Source organism: Rhinolophus sinicus, linkage group LG09 (genome assembly GCF_036562045.2).
Source record: "Rhinolophus sinicus isolate RSC01 linkage group LG09, ASM3656204v1, whole genome shotgun sequence".
Classification (NCBI taxonomy): Eukaryota; Metazoa; Chordata; class Mammalia; order Chiroptera; family Rhinolophidae; genus Rhinolophus; species Rhinolophus sinicus.
In genome coordinates, this window is record NC_133758.1 from 38,104,454 (window position 1) to 38,124,165 (window position 19,712).

Genomic DNA, 19,712 nt, shown 5'->3' on the forward strand with positions numbered 1-19,712 from the left:
TTCCAGATATGACTTTAAAAATATTCCATGGATTTCTTGGTTTTACAGAGACTTTCTTGCTTTTCTCAAATTGTATTTCCATTTAATGACCATTGAATATTTGTACTTTGAATAAATAGAGTATTCTGGTTTTATTGTATTTGCATAGAAACAAATATGTAACTAAATCAGGTAAACTTAATGATTTAACAGAAATACTATTTTCAGTGGAAAGAGAATAAAAGAAATTAAGTATTTTTGGTTTAAGTAGCTAAATGTTGTTTTGTTAGACATCAGGAACCCTAAAGGAGAAATTCTTATTTTGCTTATTGATAGACTTCAGTTACCAAACTTTGTTCTAGAGTTTTGATAATTGAATGTATAATCATTAAATAAAATACTAGACTGATGGAATTTATTTAAGCTTGAAAATTTATTGTTCTCTTTTGGCACTTTGCTCTTCAATCAATTTTTTTTATGGTAGGTTTGAGGCTGTGATAGAAAATACAAGTATCAAAGCTTTTCAGCTTATGCTTTGTAAAACATGCTTTATAATAGACAATAATATAGTTTATGAAATAAATGTATTTGTTTGGCAAGCCAAATTAGGCCTTTGCCATCTCTGAAATTTGAAATAATTCATTTTTATGGATTAAGTATTAAAGGTGATTGGTACACAGATTGTAACTTTTGAGTCAAGTTTTTCCACATGCAACCTGTGGCTTTTGAAGTCTTTAGTTTCTGTGTGAAAATATTGTGATAATAAGTTTGTTGGTGCAGAGCATAAAGCATTCTTTTGGTGATTGCAAGTATAAATCTAGAGTCATACAGTAGTAAATATCATAGATTCCCAAACTTTATTCAGAAATCATTTCAATATTTTAATTTAAATTTGCTTCATGCCTTTTCTTTTACTTCTTGGTTATAGTGGTTAACTTAACAGAGGGTAGATGAATTTTCATAATACGGAGTTAACCTGCCTTACAACTTCTGAATCTTTTACTCATTTTGACATACAAATTTTTAATGGCTGATGCATAATAGTAGTTACACTGAATCAAAGCATCTGGTACATGGTGGTATCCTTACAATATTTGTGCTCTTTCTGTAACCTTTGGAATTTAGTTCAAAAAGCATTTGAGAAAAACACGATACCGAACCATCCTTTATATTTTAGATATAAAAGTATAACACCTAGTTTTAAATTCTTTCTAGAGTTCTAGGAACTTATATTTTTATCTGGGCTCTTGTTTATGTTAATTATTTTGCAGGTCCTTCACAGGGTGGTCCAGGTCCTCAGTATCCTAACTACCCACAGGGACAAGGTCAGCAGTATGGGGGGTATAGACCAACACAGCCTGGACCACCGCAGCCACCACAGCAGAGGCCTTACGGATATGACCAGGTAACTTATACGGCCAACTCTGTGATTGCCCCCATTGTTTGTTCATTCTTGATTAGGTTAAATATTTTTCACTTGAAGGCTCATTTTTCCCTTCTGTTCATAATATATGAGTTAACAACAAAAAAAACTATTTACTTTTAAGTCTTTTTTTGTAGAATGCTAGCACAATGGATCATAATTACTATAACATAAGAAAACATGTCTTACCTCTAGGTACCAGCATTCATTCACAATCACTCATTCATATTTCATAGTCAGTAATTCCCTGTCTCATCTTTACCCCCGGGTATACTTCCCTTAGCTATTCCAAACATCATTCCTTGTTCAAAAGCCCCGAATTTCTCTGATCTTCCTTTTTTATTGCTGAAGACTATGCATTGACCTATTGAGATGTGGAGTCCATCTGTCAGTGCTATTATTAGCTCTTCTCTTCACTTTAGCATATCCACTATACTTCTTTCACCTCTGTGATATTCCTTCTTTTTTAATTCATACTTACCACCTGTCTCTGTTACCTCCTTTCATACACATTATCCATTTTCTCAAGTAATCTTTTCTCTTAATCTTTCTTCCCTGTTATCTTTCCTTTTACCTTCAGTATATACAGGTGTACCTCATCCTAAGACAACTGTATTCTCTTATATCTAGTGTTTAGTTTAGTTCTTTCTTTTCAACAGGAAACTTCTTAGAATTAATAATCTGTGCCATAGTCATTGTTTTGTGAATATTCTCATACATACTCTATAATGGAAATGAGTTATTATGTTAGCAATTTCTTTAGATTGATTGTAGGTTTGTCTAATGACTTTCTGGTGAGGGTAATCTGGTCTGTTCACCATTTAAGCTACCAAAAGTAGGTTATTTTTTGTAAGGTAGGGTTCCAGGGCCAGTGTAAGTGAGGTTTTTTGGTCATTAATTACCTCATTCAACAAATATTTATTAATTTTCTCTGGGTGCTGGACACCGTATGAGTAAAACAGACATGCTCCCTGTGACTCGTGGAGCAACTGTCTTCATCTTTTTTGACTTCACTTGAACATTTGACACATGTTCTTATTTTCATTCTTTATGGTCTCTTATGTTACTGTACTATTTTGTTCCTCTTAACATTTCCAGCGATTCCTTTATGCGTATCTTTCTTTTTACCCAAATATTAATAGATGGCTCAGTGTTTTCTCAGTCTCTATATTTATCCTGTCTTAATATTTTCAGCATCCTTAGCTCATCCCGCAACCCAGCTTTAGCTCCATTTTTCAACCTGTGTACAGAACATTTCTCTTTGGGTGTCTTGCCATTTCACTCAACTTCAGCATGTTGCAGCATAAACTAACCATTTTCTCTAGATCAACGTATTTCTAAATCCTCTAAATTTAACACGATTAAGGAAATGTTTCTTGAACAATATTTATGTGTTAAGTACCCAAGATTGGGGCATATTGGGAACTAAGATAGACATGGACTCTGCCTTTGTGAACTTAAGTATAGATGGGATACAGACACGTAAGCAGGTGACATATATAGTGTGAGAAATACTTGGATGAGGAAAGGCAAGATTTTTGTGGAAGGGAGCTTCTAATCCAGATTTAGAGAAAATGTTCCTTGGGAAGTATTACAGAAGTGTGAGGGCCCAAGGATGACTAGGTATTATTAGCCAAGTAGACACAGAGGGAAGGGTATTCTAGTCAGAAGTAAGTGTATTCACAAAGGACTGATGTTGAGATGTATGGTCCAGTAAAGCAGCAACATGGGGAAGAAGAGGCAAGACTAGAGTGATCATTTGGGGTTGGATTAGGAAGACTCTTATAAGCCATATTAGGGCACTTGGTAAATATGGTATATGACATATATGACACACAGTTGACCCTTGAAAAACATGGATTTGAACTGCTCAGGTCTACTTATACATGGATTTTTTTCAGTTGATTGCAGTTCAGTTGACCCACACAGTTCAAACCTGTATTGAACTCCACGGTTGGAAATCTGCCTATGTGGAGGGCTGACTGTAGTTATATACAATTTTCAATGGTGCAGGAGGGTCAGGGCCCCTAACCTTCGTATTTTTCAAGTGTCAACTGTACTTTTATTATCATATTCCACCCCCTAACATTCTTAGGAATTTGGGACTATACTGTAGATAATGATCCATGAAGTTTGGGTAATTGCCAGCCACATCTGCTTCCCCACTAGGAAAGGATATGAGGAGGGGACCATTTTAGCTACTTTCCACATTGTTTTATGTTTGATCTTACCTGTATCCCCCAAACACCTATTGGTCTCTTCATTTTAGGGAAAGTAGTTTATCTCTTCAAGATGGTTAAGGCAATGGAAAACCAATACAGATTCTTAAACCCAACAGTAATATAATTATAATAGTAACTTTTAATACAGATGAATCTTATAGCAGGATGAATTAAAAGGGGTAAATTGGGAGAGAAAGCCTTATTAGGAGACTCCTGTTTCTCTGTCAGTCTTTCCCATCTCAGTAAAGAGCAGCTCGATTCTTGTAGTTCCTTAGGCTAAAAACCTGAGTCATCCTTGACAGCCCTCCTTTTTGCAAATCAAACATCTCATCAACCATTAAATCTCATCATCTTCAAAACATATCCGGTATCTAGCCATTTTTTACAACCTCCTGCTCTTACCCTAATCAAAGTCACACCTGTCACTCATCGGGACTGGTACAGCAGTATGCTCCCTGGTCTTCCTGCTTTTATCCTGGCTTCTTTACAGGATATGCTCCACATAGGATCCAGAATGATCTTTTAAAAACGTTGGTCATATCATGCCACCTCTCTGCACGAAACCCTGTGGTGGCTTCAGTCTCACTCAGAGTGAAAGCCAGACCTTATAATGGCCTACAATTGTGTCCCCACCTTCTACCCCACCACCTCGTCTCTCTGTTTATATCCCAACTATTCAGTGCCCTCATTCACTCTGTTTCAGTCACACTGGCATGCATGCAAGCTTGTTTGTACCTCAGTACCTTCATATTTACTGCTCCCTCCTTTTGAAATTCCTTCCCTTGTACCTGCAGTGCTTGCTTCCTCACTTTCTTAAAATCTCTGCTTTGAAATGTTAGCATATCATATATAATTGAGTCCTTTACTGTTTAACATAATAACATCCTCCACTGCCTCGCTCTATTTCCCTATCCTTCTTAATATATTTAAACAGCTTTATTAAAGTTGACATACAGTAAACCACCTATTTTAAAAGTGTACAATTTTGTATATTTTGACGTGTATATACTTGTGAAGCCCTCATCAAAGTCAAAATAATGAAATTCCATCATTCTCAGAAGTTTTCCTGTGCCCTTTGAAATTCTTCCCCTCACCACTAAACCTTCCGTAGACAACCACTAATCTACTTCCTTGCACTACAGATTAGTTAACATTTTTCAGAATTTTATATAAATGGAATCATGTAGTATGTTCTCTTTTTTGACTTTAAGTCAGCATAATTATTTTCATGTTTATTCTTACTGAATGTATCAATAATTCCTCGTTAACTGCTGAACAGTGTTCTATTGTTATATGGATATACCACTATTTGTTTATCCTTTGACCTAGAAATAGATAAAGTTTGGGTTTCCAGTTTGGGTCTTTTACATTTTAAAGTATTGTGAACATTCATGTATAAATCTGTAGATACATGCTTTCGTTTTTCTTGGATAAATACGTAGGAGTAGAAAGGCTGGACCATAGGGTAGGTGTATGTTTAATTTGTTAAGCTGCTGTATTGTTTTCCAACTTGACTATACCATTTTACATTCCCACTACCACTGTTGAGAGTTTCAGTTTTCCCCATCCTTGCCAACACTTGGTATATTATAATCAGTCTTTCTATTGTACCTATTCTAATATATACATAGTGATGTTTCATTGTGCTTTTAATTTGCATGTCCCTAAGGACTAATGATATTGTCCATCTTCTCATGTATTTTCCATCTATGTATTATCTTAACAGGAAGGACTTCAAATCTTCTTTGCTCCTGTTTAAATTTGGTTCTTTAGTTTTTCACTGTTGAATATTGAGATCGTTATATGTTCTACATAAAAGTTCTTTATCAACTCTGTGATTAGCAGATTGCAGATATTTTCTTTGTTTTTTAAAATAAAGTATGGCTTATTTTATAATTTTCTTAACAGTGTCTTTTGAAGGGAGGAATTTTGAAATTTTGACGTCCAATTTGTCAAGGTTTTCTTTTATGGGTATAGAATTCTAGGTTGAGGTTTTTTGTTTTTTAATAATTTTTAATATTGATCACTTTTTTTTCTTTCCTTTCTTTTTCCCGTTCCACCCCCCGTCCCCCACCCACACTTCTTTTTTCAGTCTAGTTGTGTAGGACACAGCTCCCTGGCACATGCTTGTATTATGAGCCTTGCGCTCCCCCCCCCCCCGGCTGAGGCAGTGTGTTGCCACTAGTGGGTTGGCGGCTCACAGCTGCTTACGGCAGCTCTCGCCAGCCGCTCATGATGTCTTCTGGCCGCTCCTGGCAGCAAACAGTAGCCGGCAACAGCACATACACACAGCAGCCCAGCTCTAGGGAGAGCCATTGTTCATAATCTTAGCTGTAGAGGGCGCAGCTCACTGGCCCATGTAGGAATTGAACCAGCGACCTTGGCTTTAGGAGCACGACGCACCAACCACCTGAGCTACTGGCATAGCCCTAGGTTGAGTTTTTTTTTTTTTTCCCTTTCAGCCCTTAAAAACTGGCTCCATTGTTTTCTCACATTGTTTTCCAAGGAGACATCTGCTATCATTTTTATCTTCTTTGATAGTGTATCTTTTTTTTTTTTTTTCCTGGCTGCTTTTAAGATTTTTTCCCTTTATCAAATTATTTAACTGAAAACAAATTTCCCTTACTCAAATTGTATTCAGTAGTTTGATTAGACATGCCTTGGTGTAGATTTCATTTTTCTTATGTATGGCATTTGTGTAGCTTCTGGGATTTGTGGCTTTATAGTTTTCATCAAATTTGGAAAAATTCTGACTAAATATTTCTCCTGTTTCTATCTCTATTCCCTTTTCTGTCCTCTCCAGACTCCAATGACATGTATATTTGTCTGCTTAAAGTTGTGCTATAGTGATGCTCTATGCATTAAAGAATTTTCTTTTATTTTAGATAGTTTCTGTTGCTATATCTTGCAGTTCACTAATCTTGTTCATTCTCTATTAAACTGCTTTTAATTCAATTCCAGGTAGTTTTCATCACAGACATATTTTTGATCTTTAGAAGCTTGAGTTAGGTCTTTTTTTATATCTTCCATGTCTCTGCCTAAATTCTTGAACATACAGAATACAAGTACCGTGTTTCCTTGAGAATAAGTCCTACCCTGAAAATAAGCCCCAGTTAAGATTGTCAGCCAGATGGATGCATTTAGTACATTATGACGCTGTTCCAGAAGATGACATGACTGTATTTGAATAAATACAGATTGTTGTACATGAAAAAATAAGATATTCCCTGAAAAGACATCGTAATGCATCTTTTGGAGCAAAAAGTAATATAAGACCCAGTCTTATTTTCAGGGAAACATGGTATGGTAACTGTTTTTATATATTTTCTGTTAATTCTAGCATCTAGCTTTGATTGACTGCCTTTTTTTCCTTCTCATCAGTCATATTTTCCTCATCCTTTGTATACATCATAATCTTTGATTGGATGCCAGACATTGTGAATATTACTTATACTTTGTTGGGTGATGGATATATTTGTATTTTTAGAAATAGTCTTGAGCTTTGTTTTGGGATGCAGTTAAATAATTTAGAAATAGCTTAATCTTTTGGGAATTGCTTTTAAAATTTGTTAGCAGTGTTTAGTCCTAGGCTAAACATTCCCACTATTAAAGGTAGACACTTTTGAGTACTTAGCCCAATGCCCTTGAATTACGAGGTTTTTCACTCTGGGTAATGGGAATAGACACTATTTCCGGTTCCTGTGTGTGCACCAAGTATTGTTTCCGCTAATCCTTTTGGGTGTTTCTTCCCTTAGACTTGGGTATTTTCCTTGCATGCATTTTAGTACTATGCTGAACAGAATAGTTTCATTGCCCTAAAAATCCTCTGTGTTCCCTCTATTTATTCTTCTCCCTAACCCCTAGAAATAACTGATTTTTTTTACTGTTTCCATATTTGCTTTTTTCAGAATATTATATACTTGGAATCATGTAGTATGTAGCCTTTTCACTTGATAGACACTTCTCACTTGATGTGGCTTGATAGTGGATTTTTTTAGTGCTAAATAACATTCCACTGACTGGATGTACCACAGTTTGTTTATCCATTCATTTATTGAAAGACATCTTTGTTGCTTCCAAGTTTTGGGAATTAGGACTAAAACTGCTATAAACTTCTGTGTGCAGGTATATGTGTGGGCATACATTTTCAACTCATTGAAATCTAGCAAGATTGCTGGATTATGTGGTAAGAGTATGTTAAATTTTGTGAGAGACAGCCAGACTTGTCTTTCATGGCTGAACCATTCTGCATCCTCGCCAGCAATAAGTGAGAGTTTCTGTCACTCCACATCCTCGTCAGCATTTGCTATTGTCAGTGTTCAAGATTTTAGCCATTCTAATAGGTGACAGTGGTATCTCATTTTAATTTGGCATTTCCCTAATGACATATGATGTGGACATCTTTTCGTATGCTTGTTTGCCATCTTTCTGTCTTCCTTGGTGAGGTGTCTGTTGAGGTCTTTGGTCCATTTTTTAATTGGGATGTTTTCTTACTGTGTTTTAAGAGTTCTTTGTATATTTTGGATAATAATCCTTTCTCAGATGTATCTTTTGCAAATATTGTCTTCTTGACTTGTCCTCTTATTCCCTTAACATGGTCCTTTGCAGTGTAGAGAAAACACAGGTTTTTGATCCTGGAATTTGTTAATGGTTGCAAATATAGGGTATACTTTTGGGGGCTTGCCAGTGATTTGATTTGATCCTAGCATTGTGATCAGGTGTGGGTCAATTTACTTAAATTCTCTGCCTCAATTTCTTCTACATAAAATGGAGATAATATTTACTGTTTAAGTTGTAGATGGACACAAAGCACTTACAGTGTTCAACACATGGTAAGGTTTTATTTAATTGAGGTATATTAAGAATTAGCTATTGTTAATACTAGCCAGACTTCAAACTCTGTGTTACCAAATAATTAATAGCTCCTACTCCTCATTATTGTATGTTATCTTTTATTCTCCACTTCCCTAAGCAATCTTAGTGATTTTTTTTCCTCTATGCCTTTGCTTTTGCTATTCCTTTTATTTGAATTGCCCCTTTTTCTTTTGTATTTAAATTTTACTATTCTCTTAAGGCTCCCACATTCTCTGAAATGTTTTTCTAATTAATTTAGCTGTGTTAACCTTTTCCTTTCTGAACTCTTGTAGAACTTCTGTAATTGTACTTTAATTATTTGTTTTCAAATTTATTAGGGTGATGAGCATATAATATTTGCTCAATAAATGTTTATAATTGCTTGAATATAATATTTGGTATACATTATTGAAGCAGTCTTATGTGTGAGGCACTCTTCACTACTTGGGGCATGAGGATGGATAAGACTTAATCTCTACCCTCAAGTAATTCATAATGTAGTAGATAAATTATAATTTATATAGCACAGCAGTTTTTAACCTCTCTTCTGCTTTCACATTATTCGTAATGTATGCAACTCATTTTCGTCATACAGGAGCATTTCCCTTCAACATTGAGACTTGCTTATTTATACTTATTTATAATTTTAAAAAGCCCTTTTTCATGTTCTCTCTTATTTAAGTGTCCTAACAAACAAATGAGGGTAGGAATTAATGTAGCCATGAACAGAAAGGAAATTGAGATTCAGAGATGGAGATGTTACAGTCCCACCTTAAAGGTGAAGAAACTGAGTCTCAAAGAACTTTTTTAGACTCAAATAGAAAGTTAACAATAGAGTTGGGACTTAAACTCAGCTTTAGTATTTAGATCATCTAGCAATTGAATATATTAGATTGGTGCAAAAGTAATTGCAGTTTTGCAATTTTTAACCTTTTAAACTGCAGTTACTTTTGCACCAACCTAATAATAAGCTCCTGTATGCCGTGCATTGACTTATATTTCTTATTTTAAACTTTGTATTATAGAAAAGAGAAGTATCATATGATTTCTTTGTACCTACTAACCAACTTCCAGAATTATCAACATTTTGCCGATGTTGTTTTATGTACCCCCCCCAGACTAATTTTTTTCTTTCAGAGTATTTTAAAGCAAATCCTAGATTTGATATTCTACCTACCAAATATTTCAGGATGCGCATTGACTTTAAATTTTGCTAAATATAACTGTAAAGTATGGTAATATTTTAAATACCTTAATTCTACTTATAGTGCTTTAATCCATTAGATATGTAGTGGAATTCAGTAGATTTTCAAGTATATCTACTTATATGGAAATGTGAACTTTTAGGGCACTGTTTCCTATGGTACAGAGGTATTTCAACTCTAGAATATTTTGTTGATAAAGTTAATGTGACTTAGAGAGGGAAATTTAACCAAAGGAAACAGCTGATTATGTACTTTCTAATGAGTACTATTTTTGGAGAATAGGTGCTTTAATGAGCATCTATTTTAAAAACATTTAAGAAAGTTTTGTTATATATGTTTTCTAGTATGTTTCTGTTCTCTTTTTCTTATTTTAGAGGGAAGATGTTCCTTCTGTTCTCCAAAAGTGAAACGTAACAGTTGTATACTAGACATCATTTCCCTCCTTTGTAGAATTTTGCTACTTTATCACACCTCTTTGATATCTGTACTCTCTATTTCTCTCCTATTCAGTCAGGTTACAGGTTGTCAAGTCTACTTTATTAAAAGCAACAAAACCAAAACAAATTTCCCTTGATTTAATGTATCAGCTGCCTGTCTGAATACCTCTCCTGACACTTTGTTGGCCTCAGGGACCCTAATTCTTTAATATGGATAGAAGGTTCTTTTCCCTTTATCTTCTTCTAGCTATCTTTCCATCCTTGCCACTTATCCCAATACCCTTCATGTTAACTTATACTAGTAGTTATAATAAGTTAAATAGTCACAATGTTTTTATACTAGCATAAAATTTATGTACTAATATATATACCACACCAGGATTTAGAACCAGAACTTCTCACTCATTTTTACTCAATTTAATTCAACAAAATTTACCAAACTTTAAAATTTCCACTGTGTGACAGGTAATATTATTCTATGCTGAGAGACTCTGAAATCCATTTGCAATTGAGTGTAATATCAGAAGAAATTTCAGAGATACTGTCTACCTAAATACATAATAATTTTTGTTTGTGGTAGAGGCAGTTGCTTTTGTAGTATGGCAGTGTTAAGATTTGTTTGTAATTTTCTGTGCCAGACTATTATGATCAAGCTGTTTTCTAATTATCTTTTAAAATTTATCTTTTAGGGACAGTATGGAAATTACCAGCAGTGAAAAAGTACTTACATTCCAATAGCCTGTATCTATTAGCAGCCATATTGTCACCTCAGCACTGTGGACACCTCCTTGTGAAGAGATCCTTCCATTCCATCTAGTTTTTGGAAAAACCTTGTGGATAAGTGGCTGTTTCATCAGTAAGCAGTCTTTGTGGCTTAGTTGTAAAAGGCTTTAGTAGCTCAAATATACTCTTAATTTCGCATTTCTACTCTAGATGGCAACATTGGACAGAAAATACAACATAACCAATTTGCAATGATTACGGAACTGTGTTTCAAATGGACTGTTACAGACTGAAAGGTGTGAACAGCTTTGTATGTTTATGAAGGTTAAGGGAATTTAATACTTTTCCACAGATTCTTTTGTAAGGGGAAGAGGGAAATGTACACTTTTTACAGCAGCAATATTTTGTATATTATGTTTATTTCGTGTGGTGAATATGCAAGGCGGTACAACGCATTGGACAGAATCATAGATCCTCTATTAATGTGGATTGGAGCATGGTGGATGCTTGGTTGTGTTGGTCTCAAAATGGTGTACTATAAAGATAAAGGTGAGGGAGAAGGCAAAGCACACCATATGTCCACTGTTAATGCTTTTTAGAGGAAATTCAGATGTGTTTTATCTGTTAGATAATCAAGAACACTGTGATACAGTTTTGAGTAAAACGACGTTTTTTTAAAGCTTTCCAGTTTTGTGGATTAAAACCTTTTTATAAAGATCATTTATAATACAGTTTTGAAATGTGAGGCAATAAGAATTCATGTTGGATCTGAAGAATCTTGGTAACAGTTTTATGTAAATGAAATGGTAATCCTCTCCTAAAATAGCAATAACTGAAAATGGAAGTGTTAATTTTACTTTGAGTAATCAGGGAACTTAGTACGTAATATCACAGCATTTTATAAATGATATCAAAGAAGTCAACATTGATCCAGTAATTTTATTTTTTAACATTAGAAGGTTAATTGGTTTATATAATAGATGAGTTTAGGAGACTTACAAACCTTTATTTCAACTTTCTAACTGGAAATAATACCATTTATAAAGGGACACATTTAAATTTTTCCCTTTTTTATGTTGGTTAATATAACAGATGTTTAGGGAAATGCTTATTGATGAGGTTTAGTATGATCTGTATTAAAAGCATAGAGTTTGCATTCTAGATGACCTTGTTTATTAGCATGGCATATTTAATCATATTTGAGACTGTCCTGTGCCTGATAATTTTAGCTTAAGTCAGGGATATTGCATTGAGCAGGAAATCATGCATTGAGAAGTTTATAACCACAATTATTTAAGTGTACTCTGAAAACATCTAGCCCAAAGGTAAGTTGCTATTTTTATCACAGTTGCCTATGCCCAGGGAATAAGATGTATTCTTTATAATTGAATTGGTTTTTCCCACTTCTAACTGGAAACAAAACAGAAGGGGTGCCATTAATTTGAATAAGCAAAACATACTGTCCTCAACATACTGTAATCAAAAGGAATTTCTTTGTGTGTGTGTGTGTGTGTGTATGTGTGTGTGTGTATGTATGAGAAGTGGGGGGGAGAGAGAGAGAGAGAGAATGAGAGAGAGCGAGAGAGAGGTGTGGGGGAGAGTGAGTTTTAAGGTCAGAAAAGGTTTTTTTCCAACTTGGTCAATAGAAAATGGACATCAAGTTTAAACACATAAAGCATGGACAGCCTTATTGTGATTGAAATGCTTATCGGTTCTGTGCCAATTTTCCACCACTGTGTACTTTGTTGCTATTTAAAACTGTATCAACTCTAACGGAAGAATAAATTATTTGTGATTTTAATTTTCTCATTTGTTTCTTTAAATTGGATCTCTTTGACTTTCTTGTTTTGTCTGGAGACTATGCTGTGGGTTTCTTTATATAAGTTAGTCCAGTATAAGCAGAATATATTTGTATTCTAGGACTTTATCAAAATTCTCTTGCCATGCCCAAGTTAATTAGAATTAACTGTTCAGTAATCAGCATGTTGTGTGGGCTGTTTGTTACAGATTTCTTTCTCTGAAAATGAAGTCCATAAGGCTATAATCAAGATGACTGAATTAGATAAATGAGTTGAGGAGACAAAATTGTACTAAACCCAACCTGGTGTAGATATGTTATCTCATTTGAAATAAGCTCAACTGACATTAAGAAATAATTTGTCTTGCCAACCCATCTTCTGTTGTCTTATTCTCCTTTTAATGGAAACTAAAATTGCAATTTTAATAAGCAGAATTTCCTCTAGGACTGTCTTCCTGGAGACTAGTGTATTTGCAAGGTTTAATTGTTTTATAACAGTCTTATTTCGTAAAAGTTTTTAATTGGTGATGACAAAAATTACCTTACTCCTTTGATACCTAGTAAGAACTTTACCAGTAGCTTTCTACCAAATTTGACATTCCCATATGGACTATACTAAAACTGAAATTTTTATTTTATCAAAATGCATATTATTAAAATGAAGAGATATTATTACATCCCATAAAATTTCAGAAGCAAAATATTACTAAGAAAATGCAGGGTGATTATTAATTAACATTTAAAAATATTTAACTGCTAATTTAGTTGTTTGAGAATATATTAGTATTATTTTGTAGAATTGTGGTGACATTGTTTTTGCTTTTTTTTTTTTTTTTAAATCGGGTTTTCAAACATAAAGTGGAGAGAACACGTATACCAGTTACCCAACTTACTCACTTAGCAACTCATGGCCAATCATGTGTTGTCTATACACCGACCCACAAATTGAAGCATACAATATGTCCTTTAATTTCTGTAGGCATCTGTTAAAGACAAGTACTCTTTTAAAAAGCACCTTACTACTTAGGGACTTTATCTGTTTCTCAGATTCTCTATTTTAGTGTTAACAGTAAATTAGAAACCATCTCAGAAATTGTATGAATAAGTCACTGCCTTTTCTTTCATCTGAATCATTCATGTTAAATAGTTAAGACATTAGCAGAAATAGATTGCACAGAAAGTGAAAATTCTCCATAATTTCATCTCTTAAAGGTAACAATTTTTAAGAGGTTTGATACACATTTTTTCCTGTTTCATTTTACACACAAGCCAACATATATTGTTGGTTTGTCTTTTAAAACAAAATGGAATTACACTAGCAATAGTATTTTGCAACTTCCTTTTTTTTTTTTTTTAAAGTTACAAATATCCTGAATGCTCTCTATTCTTGTGTTGGTCCTAATTTTTTACTACTGCAAAAACAAAGCTTTCATAAGCTACCTGGCAAAAAAAATATTTTTGTGTGCTTACTCTGGGGTATTTCTATACAGTAAATTTCTAACTTGTTAGGTGTAAGGCAATGTACATTTTAAAAGGTGTTCCCTTAAAAGATATATCCTTGCCAAAATCATATTAATAGTCTTGTTAATTTTTGCAGTTCTAGTATGCTTTAAAAAATGCTATCAGAATTTAATTTGAATTACATTAGATTTATTAATATTTGTAAGTTTAAGCATCATTTCAAATGTTTAATAACACTTATTATTTTTTTGCCCTGAAATACCTTTTAATGTCTTTTGTCCATTTTTCTGTTGGGATATTTGTTTTGTAAGAGAGAGGAAATAATATAAATACATATACACAAATACGTATAATTATTTATGGTTTTCTGTATATACACATATTAATACTTTGTTTCTTCTATACATGGCACGTTTCTTTAGTCTGTTTATTTTTTAATTTTGGCTATGATGTATTTCACTGTATTAAAGTTTTAAGATTTTATATAGTCAATTTCATAGCTTGTTGTAACCTCCCTAACTTCCAAATGTTTAAAAATATTCCTATATGTGCTTCTGTGTTTTGAAAATTTATTGTACATGTATGATTTAGAACGTTAACTTTTTTTCTCTATGGATATTTATTTATTGAGTAAACCAGTGATTTGAGATGTCACCTTATTCTGTTTATTTAAAACAATTATAGTTAAGGCATGTTTGATTTATGCTATTTCAAAAACTAGTTACATTCTTTTAAGTATAACTTCATTTAATTGGCATAAAGTGGTGTGGTTTTTCCCTCTAGCAAGGTGTTTTTTATTAGATAAGAGTTAACTGCCAAGGTATAAACAATGACTGGCTTTTTAAGAGAATTACTGAAATGTGTTTTTACATAGAATAACTAGAATAGATTGGAGAGTTTTGCTTGTTGAAGTTTGCAAACTCTTTAATTTTTTATATCCTATTAATTATCTACATAGCTTCCCAAAAGTATCTTGATTTGATTACTTACCAAAAACATTAAGAAATTGATACCAAATCTTTTTTATTGTTTAAAACTCCAAGTTTTAGAAATAAACAATCTAATACATTTTCATTAATTCAATAAAGACCTATAAATAAGATGATCATACAATTTATTGCTCAATCTGTTAAACTTGAGAATGAAAGGGGTATATATGAGGTGTGATCAAAAAATACGGTGAATGCTGCTGCTGAGTGCCATCCAACGGAAAGGCAGGGATCTTCAATACAGGAAGTGGTGTATCAAACCTTAGTACCAGTGTGTGACAAGTTTCAATTAGTTTCGTGCAGTCAGTTGGGTGTGAGAGACAGTGTGTTTTAAAGTGTCGTAAATCATCCTCCATCATGACAGCACTCTGTCACATATCGCTCTGGTATATGGTAATTTCTATCAAATTAAAACATTACAGTGTGTCCCCATCCATTTATTCACCGATCTGTCACCGTGCAACTTTTGGCTCGTCCCCAAAGTCAAAATGATTCAGGACATCGAGGCAGCCACGACAGCACAACTAAAGACACTCAAGGTAGAGAACTTCCAGAACTGCTTCAGAAAGTGGCAAGAACGATGGGATAAATGTGTTCGAAGTGGGGGACTATTCTGAGGGGTATTAATGTAATTAATTATGTCTTTTACTGTAATCAATTTTTATTTAAACAGTCACTGTATTTTTTATCACACTTTGCATATGTGTTATATAATTGTGCATATATGTGGATAAATGTATTTTTTATTATCTTTTTCCTGATAGAGAGCCATAGTTCAGTAACTTAGATATGTGAGTGATGGATGCATTTATGTTTGGGCTATAGTCCTTAACTATGAAAAACATTGGGAGGTTTCTCATGAAAACTACATTAAAAATAATTATTTGAAGTTAAAATACATGAATTAAATAATCCTGAATATTAGTGTTTTTTATCATTTTTTATCTCTTTTAGGGAATACTGATTATTTGCCATTATTGTTTTCCTCTAAAAATAACCCCCAAGTTGGGTGGGCATATGGCTAGCTATTGTGTTTCCCCGAAAATAAGACCTAACCGGACAATTAGCTCTAATGCATCTTTTGGAGCAAAAATTAATATAAGACCCGGTATTATATTATAGTGTGTATATCATACTATATTTATTATATTATGACCGGGTCTTATAGTAAAATAAGACCAGGACTTGTATTAATTTTTGTTCCAAAAGACATATTAGAGCTGATTGTCCAGCTAGGTCTTATTTTCAGGGAAACACGGTAGCCTCTTTTGAAGTTAGGTGTGGTCACATGACAAAGTTCAGCCAGTGGGATGTGAGCTAGAGTGATGTGTGCAGCTTCTAGAACGTATCTTTAAACGTGTGCTCTGTTTTCTGTTTTTCATTTCCAAAGGGCTGGAACATGACATTAGTGGTGAGCCTTGGCCTTACAGATTGGAAAAATACTCTACAGAATGTCAGTGCAACTGGATTGAATCAAAAGTCACCTGAATGGCCTCATGAATCCCACTCTACTGCCTATTAGCTTGGACTTTGGCATGAGAGAAATAACACTTCTCTCTTATTAGGTGTTTGTTACAGCAGCAAAGTCTGTACTTTAATGTTAGGCTAATGCAGTGGAAGGCCAGTTCATACTACCCTATGACACTACTCTGTATGGAATCATAGTTTCTTTAGGAAAGAGAGGTTTGTGTATTGTGTGTGTAGTGTACCATGATCATTCAGTCCCTATTTCTGACTAATGAAGTAGGACAAAATTCTTTGTTTCCTTTAAGATCATCCTCTGCTTTCAATCACTTGAATGAATTGGATGCTGTATTTAGTAACAGATTTAGTTAAAATGTTGATAAAATTTTATAAATAACATGTTTCCTAAGTGCTTATTTTGAGAATTAGGAAAGACTTCATAAAATCTCTTAGTTTTTCTTTTTTTTTTTTTTTTTTTTTGGCTTCTACCACTTTAATGTGTTCTTTGAAATTTTTTCTCTACTACTTTCTTGCTGTTTTCTTAGTTTTCTGACTTTCACTGTATGAAGTGTGTACTTTGGTTCTAGTTTCCCTGCCAACTTTCCTTTTGGGCAAGGAGGGAATGGTGTTCTGAAAGCATTTTGATTTTAACCTATAGTGGCTCTTACTATTCAGCTTAGGGAAAATAGGAAGAATTTTATGTATGCAAGAGGTTTAGCTATTCGCTAAGGAAGGGTATTTTGGAATAATGATTGTTTTTCATACAGTATTTAATACAACAATTATTTAAAACTTTTTGGGACTCCTGATATCTGGTTCAGAATACTATTTATAGACATCAAGGATTTTATCTTCTATCAATATGACTCTCCTAGAGAATTATTTCTGTTAATGCTTAGTAAATTAAGAGCAAGGAAGTGTGGCTGTGGCTTCTTTTCAGTACTAATATTATTCTATCCATAGAAATCCTATTTCCTGTTCAGTAATTTCAGTATTCCATTCTTTCCCAAGATCTCGCTTCACAGCAAGCTTTCATACTTCAAGCTCTACATGTTAGTGCTCAGTCCTCATTCCCACATAAACACAACCATTTTGAAAACATGAACTGATATTAATTACCCCCTTGGCACCAAAAAGTCAGGATTTCCTGATGCGGCACGCTAATGTAAAATGCATTAGTGCAAACGCTGGCTCCAAGGGGTAATACTCTCTAAATAAACACAGCAATGTTTTTCTTTATTCACGACTCTCAGGCTATTCTGAAAGTCATTCATCCTCCATACCTCCTCCCCACCCCCCAAAAAAGCATTTTGAGTTTTAATAAGTTATAACTGGATTTTCATAAGGAATTGAATTCCAAGCTGCAAATCAGTGGCACTTAACTCACTGGTTCTTTGAAATAAAATCTACCTAAATGTTCTGACAATTAAATGGCTTTGCACCGTAATTTGCAATAGTCTGTTGGAAGATAACAGTTATGTTTAATCATTAGTATCACTAAAAATGTGTCATTTTGACAATTTCTTTGGAAACAAAATGATCAAGGTTAGTCACTTAAGGCCCAGAAAGAATGTGTATAGGTTTTTTTCTTGGTTTGTTTTGGGGTGAGAGAGAGAGAGAGAGTGAACATTCCATGTAGAATTCTGGTCAAGGAGACAGTATTTCATGCTTTGATGTGCCCTCTCCAAACACTACTATTACTAAATAAAAAAAGAACCAAACCAAGGATAGCCAGGCTCAAACAAGGTCAGCATCTCAATGGAATAAAAATGGAGCAAACGTAAATTGGTGAGTGAGGCTGAAACCATGGGCTTCCTCAGTTCTGAGTCTAGAAGCTGGTAGTGGTACTTGAGAAATGGGCTCCTATGAAGTAATAGATACTAAAGATACTACACAAGATCAGATATTGGAGCCAGGTTTACTGCTTGAAATTGGAAGCTAGAATGTGACTCCTCCACTATTCCCACTTATAAAAGGAGGCTTTAAAAAGCTTGCTGCTGACTTACCTAGGATCTTGCTTTGAGGAAGCTGAGCATGATGCTAGAAAATAACATTTAGCCTCTTGATCTGGAGCTAAACCAAGGTACTCTGAAGTTTGGTAATTATAGGTCTAAAGTATTCCTAAAATAATCATTGTACAGAATAAGTTCTCAAAGATTGGATTTGGTGTAAGGGCCCAGATTGGATTTGGTGTAAGAGGAAGAGTGGGGAAGAGAGAAAAAAAAAGACAAAAGACCTTTAAATAAGCCTATGAACTAAAACTTCAAAATACGTCAACAAAATCACTTGGCTGAACATGTCTTCCCACCACATAAAATTAATTTTATAGGACAGGCTGACATTTTAAAATATAAATGTTTAGGATGCACAAGGAAATGATTAACTTACATAGATCCTCAAATAGGTAATGAAATTAAAAAAAAAAGATGGAGAAATAAAATGTATAAAAATCATTGAGAAATGTTACAAGTGAAAAATAGAATCATTGAAATAAGCTTAACTGGCATAAACTAAACACAGTTGAAGAGGAAATTTGTGAATTAGATGATAGCATGAGAAAATACACTGGAGCACAAAGAAAAGGATTCAGAAATTTATATGGAAGTGAAGGCAGAGTTTTAAGAAGGTAGCTCCAGAAGGAAATGGGATCGGTAGAAAAGCAATACATTTAAAAAATGAGACGCTGACAGTTTTCCACAGTTGAATCTGAATACTCAGATTGTAAATTCACCCTAAATCCAATCAGGGCAAGGAAAAATAAATCCATATTCACCAATAATAATAATAATGGTGTTTAGAAAGAAAAAAAAAATCTAAAAACAATCTGAGAGAAAAGGCACATTATAAATAAAACTTAGGAATTTTCTACAACAATTAAAAGATACAGGGAAAATAAGTCAATTGGAATGTTACACAAGCTAAACTATAGTGAGAACAAAAATTTCAGACTTATAGAGACCAAGACAGTTTATCATCCATAGAGATGTACTTCAGCCAATAATAATAATAATAATATAATCCAGGAGGTATAGGAAGCATAAAAGAATAGAGATTACATAAAATTTGCCAAATAAAATTCATAGGAAACAGATGACTTCTTTTGAGGTGCAAAGAAAAGGTTAAGTTAAATGTGATAGGTCAGTTGCATTCATGACCT

The 19,712-nt window shown here is 33.8% G+C and overlaps 1 protein-coding gene across 4 annotated transcripts in view; it reads left to right on the top strand.

Annotated features, from left to right (window-relative positions):
- Positions 1–12,644, top strand: part of SS18 (SS18 subunit of BAF chromatin remodeling complex) — a 63,384-nt gene extending 50,740 nt beyond the window's left edge. For all 4 annotated transcript variants that reach the window (XM_019741245.2, XM_019741246.2, XM_074340210.1 and 1 more), the window contains 2 exons: positions 1,251–1,384; positions 10,810–12,644. In XM_019741245.2, coding sequence (XP_019596804.1) covers positions 1,251–1,384; positions 10,810–10,836 — 161 coding nt within the window. In that variant the 3' untranslated portion in view covers positions 10,837–12,644. The remainder of the gene's footprint in view (positions 1–1,250; positions 1,385–10,809) is intronic.
- The last annotated feature ends 7,068 nt before the right edge of the window (positions 12,645–19,712 follow it).